General features: G+C 36.8%; 1 protein-coding gene across 2 annotated transcripts; it reads left to right on the top strand.

The window, feature by feature from the left end:
• The first annotated feature begins 344 nt into the window (after positions 1 to 344).
• LOC103656166 (C-type lectin domain family 4 member D) lies at positions 345 to 7642 on the top strand. Of its 2 annotated transcripts, none has more exons than XM_040642130.1 (6): positions 345 to 626; positions 1774 to 1860; positions 4281 to 4385; positions 5091 to 5242; positions 6640 to 6755; positions 7084 to 7642. In XM_040642130.1, the coding sequence occupies exons 1-6, from the start codon at positions 599 to 601 to the stop codon at positions 7226 to 7228; spliced, it is 633 nt and encodes a 210-aa protein (XP_040498064.1). In that variant the 5' UTR covers positions 345 to 598; the 3' UTR covers positions 7229 to 7642. The 2 variants fall into 2 exon arrangements, with proteins under 2 accessions (XP_040498064.1, XP_008681722.1); XM_008683500.2 differs by having other exon boundaries at positions 346 to 626; positions 1771 to 1860.
• Positions 7643 to 8274: the final 632 nt, after the last annotated feature.

Genomic DNA, 8274 nt, shown 5'->3' with positions numbered 1-8274 from the left:
GACTTTTTAAGGCAGAATTTACCTCAATCATGTAACTGCCTTTGAAAATATAACATCAAAAGAAAGAAGAAGAAAGAAGAAGAAGAAGAAGAAGAAGAAGAAGAAGAAGAAGAAGAAGAAGAAGAAGAAGAAGGAGAAAAGAAAGAAAGAGAGAAAGAAAGAAGAAAGAAAGATGAAGGAATATTTATTAAATTTTTATTAGGCATAATGATTATTCTTTTAGGGCATTGCTAAACTTTTTGTTTGAATGAAGAAAAACAAATTGAGAAATTTCACATGACACACTAATCTAGTGATCTCAACATACTTAATGGAAATTTCTACTGGCTGTTTTTGGGTGTTGCTTTCCCAATTTCCTTTTGTCTTTGCTCTGTCTACCAGAGTGAATCAAAGGAAACTTGTCTTTGAAAAGACTTCTTCTTTTGACTTGTCTTTTATATAGAGAACTTTCTGATCTTACCAGAATAAGTAAAATTAATGTTCAATCTCAAGTATTTCTGAGGACATACTCCTTACCCACAGAAATACACACTTGGGGCAAAAACAGAAGAGGCTTCTCATTCTCCCAACCACTGGACAGCAAGAGAGTTAACCTACAATGAGACAAGAAGAACCTCAAAATAAAAGTGAGTACATTCTCTCCTCTCAGTTTTAAAGAGGCAAATGTAATTATGACTAAGATTTAAAAATACAAATTAATGGTAGTTATAGTTGTGAAGATTGAGGATGATTGCAAGGAGGAGTTAAAGGAAATGGCAATGACTTTGGTGAAGAGGAAGGTCATAGATTCAAGTATGTTGGGTAAGAGAACTTTGTGAAGTATAAATTGGGCCAAGAGAAGAGATAAATTATGCAAAAGAAAAATAAAATGGAAAGAAAGAGAATAATTTGGGAAGATTCTTTTAAAGGCAAGAAGCAGAAGGAAGATAGACAAAACACATCGACTAAGGCTCACAGTTTACCTGAGGCTCTGACTTTATCCCATTTTATTCTGTACTTAAGGGTCACAATATATTTGTATTACAAGAATATTGAACAATATTCTTGAGAAATAGAACAAATGCAGAAATATATAATTTTAAAATTAATGTTTTGGTTCACCTCATCACTCCAGCATGGCAAACTTCAATGGGACCACAATGTACACTGGTCCTGAAACACACCTTTTTTTTTTTTAAAGATTTTATTTATTTATTTGACAGAGACAGACAGCCAGCGAGAGAGGGAACACAAGCAGGGGGAGTGGGAGAGGAAGAAGCAGGCTCCCAGCGGAGGAGCCTGATGTGGGGCTCGATCCCAGGGCTCCGGGATCACGCCCTGAGCCGAAGGCAGACGCTTAATGACTGTGCCACCCAGGCACCCCTGAAACACACCTTTTTACATAACAATATGTCTTGGAGACTTTCTGTCAATACATACTGATATATAGGATTATTTGATTCACTGTGCAGAATTCCATCATAGAGATTCACCATCATTTAGAATCTGTACTATTAATAATACACATGCAAGTATTGGTTTCTGGTTTTATTAAAAAAAACCATTGGCTTTATAAAAAGCCTTTCCATTCAAAAAAAAGTTTACATTTTTATGTATGTATGTTTTTATCAGTAAGCTCTAACACGGATTTATTCAGGAGGAAATCTTTAAGCTCTCCTCTAGATCTAAAATATTGTGGATGATCTCATATTTGGCTTGCTTCTCAGTAGAATATCTTCCCTACTTCTTATGCCGGAGAAGACAATGTATTTATCTTTCCTTTTGTCCTAGAAGGAGGCCAGCATTCCCAGTTGATCCCTTGGGCCATTGCTGTTTTTTTCATCTCAATACTCAGTGCTTGTTTTATTGCAAATTGTTTGGGTAAGTTCTTAGCAGAAATGGAACTCTGTGGATTTCCCCCCAACAACTTTCATAAGGTTCCTCTAAGCCTTTTGTTACTTTGATTCCCGCCCCCACCCCCCGCAACATTTCAATCCATACTGCTTAAAACTACATTTTTCCCCTTCTATTCTTTGATGGTACTGTCTCGTGTCAGGGAATGAAAGATGGAAGTTAAACCCTTTTCTATACATACGAAGGTTGGTGGCTGTAGTAGATCATTCCCCATTTTTGACTGAGATTACAAAGGGCTGTATCTTATCACTAAAGAGTAACCAGCAAAAACTCAACTTTCAGATGGACTGTAGTCTGGCTTTGGAAAGAAGAACAGTTGAAAGATTTGTTCTTCCTAATAGCAAGACCTTGTGTAAAGTTATTATAATTACAGTAATATAGTATAGGTGCAAGTACAGATATATAGACCAGAGGAAAGGAATAGAGAGCTTAGTTACAGATCCTGTATGTATGAACTCTTTATATAAAACAGAAGGGGATACTGCAGTTATAGGAAAGGACAATTTTGTTCAATTAATGTGCTAGAGGACCACTGATTATCCTTATTCAAAAAATGAAATTGGTCTCCTGTCTCATATCATGTACAAAACCAACCTGGCGTGGATTATTGGCCAAAATGTGAAAAGCAAATCAATAATGCTTTTTAGAAGATAAATGGAGAATATATTCATATCCTCAAGGCAGGGGATGATTTCTTAAGTCATAAAATGTGCTAGCCAATGAAGGAAATATTGACCAATTATTCTATATTAAAGTAAGAATTAGTGTGCAATGAAAATACCAAGAAAGAAAACAGCCATAGGAGAAAGTGTTTGTAATGCATATAATTGATAAAAAAAATTATTGTACAGTATATATAAACAATTCTTTCAAATCCATAGGAAAAAATCCTGACAATACAGCAGAAAAATGGGCAAAATTTTGAATAGGCACCATAGAAAAAGAAAAATTGAAATGTTTAATGAACACATAAAAAATGTCAAGCTCATTAGTTTTCAGGGAAGTGAAAATTCAAACTCGCAATGAAATACCATTGCATACATACCAGGATGGCAATAATTAAAAAGTCTGGCACTATTAAATAGTGATGATGATGCGGCACAACTGGACCTCCAATGAATTGTTGCTAGTGGGAGCATAACGCAGTAAAACCACTTTGGAAAACTTTGCCACTATCATAGTTGGCAATATGTATATTCTATTACCAGCAGTTCCACTCCTAGGCATATGGCCCACAGAAATGTATGCTCATGTGCTCTAGGATTCATGGCCAAAAATGCCCAGAATGCTCATAATAGTCAGACACTGGAAGCAATGCAAATGTCTACCAGAAGAAGAATATATAAATAGGTTTTAGTGCATTAAGACAATAGATCACTTTATGGCAATAAAAATGAATGGCTTATAGTTGTATGTAACAATATAAATAAATTTCAGAAATAACACTGAGCAAAAGACAGAACCAAAAGAATGCATATTTTATCACTTTATTTATAAAAAGTTCAAAAGCAGGCAAATCTGATCTGTATGGTTTACGGATATGTTATCAAGTGGTAAAATTGTGAAACAAAGCACAAAGTGATTACCTTAAAAGCCATGGCATAGTCACCTTTAAGACAGAGGAAGTGGGTTGTATTTGGGACGTGAGGGCCACCTGGGGTGTTGGCAATATTGTGTTTCTTAAGCCAGATTGTTGTTACCTGGAGTGTTCACTTCACAATAATTTGATAAACTGTACATTTGTGTTTTTCACTTTTTGCACTTGGTTATGTTTCAAAGTAAAAATATTTATGTATGTATGTATGTATTTTTGAGAGAGAAAGGGAGACAGAGTGTGCGAACAGGGTGAGCAAGGGGCAATGGGGGAGAGAGAGAGAGGGAGAGAGAGAAAGAGAGAGAATCAATCAGGCTCCATGCCCAGCACAGAGCCCAGTGTGGGGTTTGATCTCGCAGTGCTGAGACCATGACCTGAGCCAAAGTCAAGAGTTAGATGCTCAACTGACTGAGCCACCCAGGTTCCCCTTGTAGTAAAAATATTTAAAAGATAAATAAATGTATATGGTTCGTAAAACTTGGCAGAACTAACCCAGTGTTCACTAAAAATCTCCAGTCTAACACAGATTCTGATAGAAAAATATGCTTAAAAGGGTATACACATAAAGGTTTGCAGAATTACTCCCATAAAGCACAAAATGGATATGATAATAAAAGTATTAATTTTTGACAATTCCTTTCAACTTATTCACCTGGAGCTGAACTAGGTAGTGAGAATAGGGGATAGTTACCTTAACTCTTAGGGGAAGAGAAGGACTGGAGTGACCAGCTCCCATTTCCCTAATTAAGTGGTTATATAGGAAACGAAAACTAACTCTTTTTGCCTTTGACAGTGACTCATCGCAACTTTCTACGCTGCAGCACAGACATGACGGTGTTCAAGTTACCAGAGTACCACACGAAGCTGACATGCACCAGAGAGAAATCAAAATCGAAAGGTAGATAGAAAAAGGCATAGGAGAATTTCTTTCTTACTTCCATTTCCATTCAGGTTCATAATTTGATTTAAAGTAATCAGTAGTAAACCAGGAGAGATTAAAACAACAGGAGTATCTGGTGCAAGAGTGAACATCAATAAACAGAAATAGATTTCTTGTGACTGTAATCAGTTGAATAACACCACATTTAGGATCCGTTTTTGGCATCCAAAACATAACATTAATTTAATTCCATTTTCTTTCGATTCAGACATATCTTAAGGATTGTTTCCTCTGCTGAGTGACTTTGTCTCTTTTATTATGCTGGAATTTGTAAAACCCCCCATCCTTTGGGAGGATGCAGAAATGCTTGAGAATTCTAGTAGGTTCCCTACCCCGTTAGATAAAATTTCTTGTAAAAGACTTTGTTCTGGAAGCACTTCAAATATGGATATAAATACATGCAAGGACATTGAAGAATAATGTTGTTTTCTAAGAGAATATCTTGTAATTTTCGTATAGTCATCATGCGATTCAGGTACTTTTGCTCAGAAACATTTAGAAATGTAATTTTCAGGATTTTTTAAAAGGGGGAGCAGAATTATTTTGGTAACCCTGGTGTTATTTCCAAAAAATGTTAACTGGATAGTTAGCAGAATAGCTATGCAATCTGTTACAGATGAAATGCTCCTTTGTAACTGATTTTCATTTCAATTTTCTCATGAGGGAGCACCTGGAATTGCTGTCCTTTTGGCTGGAGAGCCTTCCAGTCCAACTGCTATTTTCCTCTTAATGACAACAAGACATGGGGTGAGAGTGAAAGGAACTGCACCAGCATGGGGGCTCATCTGGCCACCATCAGCACAGAAGCTGAGCTGGTATGTTGGGAGGCTCCCATCCTTCTCTCTGCTGGTTTGAATCTCTTTGCAGAGAAATTTTTGCAGAGAAAGAGGAATTTCTCTGTTCCGCCTCTGTGCTTTGTTTCACCTGTTTTGTCTTCCTCCCTCATTTTTCTTCATCTGGCCAACTTCTGGTCTTTCCAGATTTGATTCACGTGTTATTTCCTCCAGAAAACTACCATCTTGCCTACTCCATCCTCCCTGTTCTAATTTGGACATACTCCCGTGGTACTTTGCGCACTGTGTGATCATGGCATTTATATCACTGTACTGATGTAATCTGTTCACTGCCCCATCTCTATCAATGACTCTACCTTGTAGAGGGCTGTAGCCGTGCTCTCCTAATCTTTGCATCTCCGAAGTCCTGCACAGTGCTAGGCACACTGGATAGGTCTTGATAAATGTTTGGTGAGTAACTGAATAAATGAATGGTTAAGCAGGACTGAAACAGCTTCTCAGGAGAAAGCATAGGAAAAATAATTAAGTTGTATGGTTGTAATTCTTTTTTTTTTTTAAAGATTTTATTTATTTATTTGACAGAGATAGAGACAGCCAGCGAGAGAGGGAACAGCCAGCAGGGGGAGTGGGAGAGGAAGAAGCAGGCTCATAGCGGAGGAGCCTGATGTGGGGCTCGATCCCAGAATGCCGGGATCACGCCCTGAGCCGAAGGCAGACACTTAACCGCTGTGCCACCCAGGCGCCCCTGTATGGTTGTAATTCTAACTAAAAAAATTTCCAAAGTTTAAATCAGTTCTTTTTTTTAATTATAATAGTTTTTTTTATGTTATGTTAGTCACCATACAGTATATCCTTAGTTTTTGTTGTAATGTTCCATGATTCATTATTTGCATATAACACCCAGGGCACCATAAATCAGTTCTTTAAAAACAAATGTATTTCCTCATATAATATACTTCCATACATGTACCATAACTCATATTCTACTCTTTTCTTAGGGGGGTTTCTCAGAGGATTCTGTTCCCATGGCTTTGATATCTACAGGTTCATCAACTCTTTGAAAAAAATGGAACTTAATTTAATACACACACAATCAAAGAAGACAATTTTAAAAACAAAAGTTTTTTAAAAATCTGATCCTATTAAACATTGTGTTAAGTGATTTGCAAGTATGATCTTATCTGTGAAGTAGTAGAGTTGTCCTTTTGGAGATGAGAAATCTTGGGTTTGGTGACATTAGAGTACTTACTAACATTTCACAATAAATGGCAGAGGCAGGATTTGAAAGCAGATCTGTCCGATGACAACGCTTTTGTGCTTAGCTAGTAACCTATCTGACCTTTTCTCTCTTTTCCTAACATAATAGCTATTAAATGATAAATGCAAATATACTTATAAAAATTTACATTTTTATGCAGATCTTTATTATTCAATTTTTGGATAGACGATTTTCGTATTTCCTGGGACATATAGATGAGAACCATGAAGGCCGGTGGTCGTTGGTGGACAAGACACCATTTAACCCACATAATTTGTGAGTATGTTGACTGGGGTGAAAGAGCTTTATAGGCAAAGGTGAGAAGATACCAAGCAGAATTCATTTGGGCTGGAGTATACTGTTGTAGAAATGCTTACTCAGAATAATTCTATGTGTTGAGTAACCTCTATACCAATATACTATGATACTTCTATTAGACAATGCAGCTCTAAATTTTTCACCAGAGGCATTTTCTCTGCATGTCCCCTGACCCACACACACACAGTCACACACACACACACACACACACTGGAGAGCCTTCCAGTCCAACTGCTATTTTCCTCTTAAATATATAAATATATATATATATTTTCTTTCATTTCAGATTAGGGCATGAGGGTGAACCCAACAATCAGGAAGAAAATTGTGTTGTCCTCGTTAATGTTCAAGACAAATGGGCCTGGAATGATTTTCCTTGTAACTTTGAGACAAAAAGGATTTGTAAATTACCTGGAACAGCATTCAACTAGAAACCTCCAAAGGAGTCCTTGTGATGGGGATGGCAAAGAAGAACCAAATAGACTAGGAAAGAATGCACCTGCATCGTTGAAACAGAGAAAACCTTCTGAGAAAATAGAACATTTTCAGTTATGATTGGCTTATTTATTTTTGTTCTATTCATTCAAGATAATGTGTTTCTGCCACGAGAGACTATAGACTCCGGGAAACAAACTGAGTGTTTTAGAGGGGAAGGGGTGGAGAATGGGCTAGCCCGGTGGTGGGTATTAAGGAGGGCACGTATTGCATGGAGCACTGGGTGTTATACACAAACAGTGAATCATGGAACCCTACATCAAAAACTAATGATGTACTGTATGGTGACTAACATATCATAATAATAATAAAAAAAGATAATGTGTTTCTGTGTGGTATGGTGGCAGGAATCATCTTTTCTGTGACAATCTTTTCATTAACTTTGCTTTCTTTTTAGTATATCAGAGTATTTCCTTTTCAATTGGTGTGCATCGATTATATATCGAACAGAATGGCTCAAATGATGCAATCTCTTAGTCATTGTTTTCCTCTGCTCAGATTTTTAGCTCTTAAGATTCAAACGCGGGGTATTCCAACTGGTAGTGGTATGCCACTATTTTAGCCCCAGTTATGACAAACCCTTTAAAAGTTTTTTTTTTTTTAAAGATTTATTTATTTATTTGAGAGAGGGAGAGGAGGTGAGAGAGAGGAGGAGGAGGGGCACTTCTTCCCACTTCCAACTTAACATAGCAAAGTAGTATTTCATTCAAGATCACTAAATATATTTATGTTTGTATATATATGTGTGTGTGTGTGTGTATGTATATGTATATAAACAAAGTAATATTGTAGCTTAAGGAAGAAGGCAGGTAAAGGGCCATATTTTGGAAGTTAGAATTTAAGAAGGATCTCCAAGCTGCTAGATACTTGTTTTTGTGATCTCAGGCTGCTGTAACAAAATACTGTAGATTAGTGGCTTAAACAACAGGGATTTATATCTCACAATTCTAGAGGCTGGGATGTTTGAGCGCACAGTGCCAGC

Source organism: Ursus maritimus, unplaced genomic scaffold, assembly GCF_017311325.1.
Source record: "Ursus maritimus isolate PB19 unplaced genomic scaffold, ASM1731132v1 scaffold_26, whole genome shotgun sequence".
Classification (NCBI taxonomy): domain Eukaryota; kingdom Metazoa; phylum Chordata; class Mammalia; order Carnivora; family Ursidae; genus Ursus; species Ursus maritimus.
Note: the sequence above shows the minus strand (reverse complement) of the source record. Positions and strands in the feature narration are given on the sequence as shown.

Bases quoted from the DNA above. Each gene is read 5' to 3' on its own strand.
- LOC103656166 (XM_008683500.2), top strand. From the start codon at position 599: ATGAGACAAGAAGAACCTCAAAATAAAA. The intron at 627-1,770 runs GTGAGTACATTC...CTTTTGTCCTAG, and splicing joins AGAAGAACCTCAAAATAAAA to AAGGAGGCCAGCATTCCCAG. The intron at 4,386-5,090 runs GTAGATAGAAAA...TTTTCTCATGAG, and splicing joins AGAGAAATCAAAATCGAAAG to GGAGCACCTGGAATTGCTGT.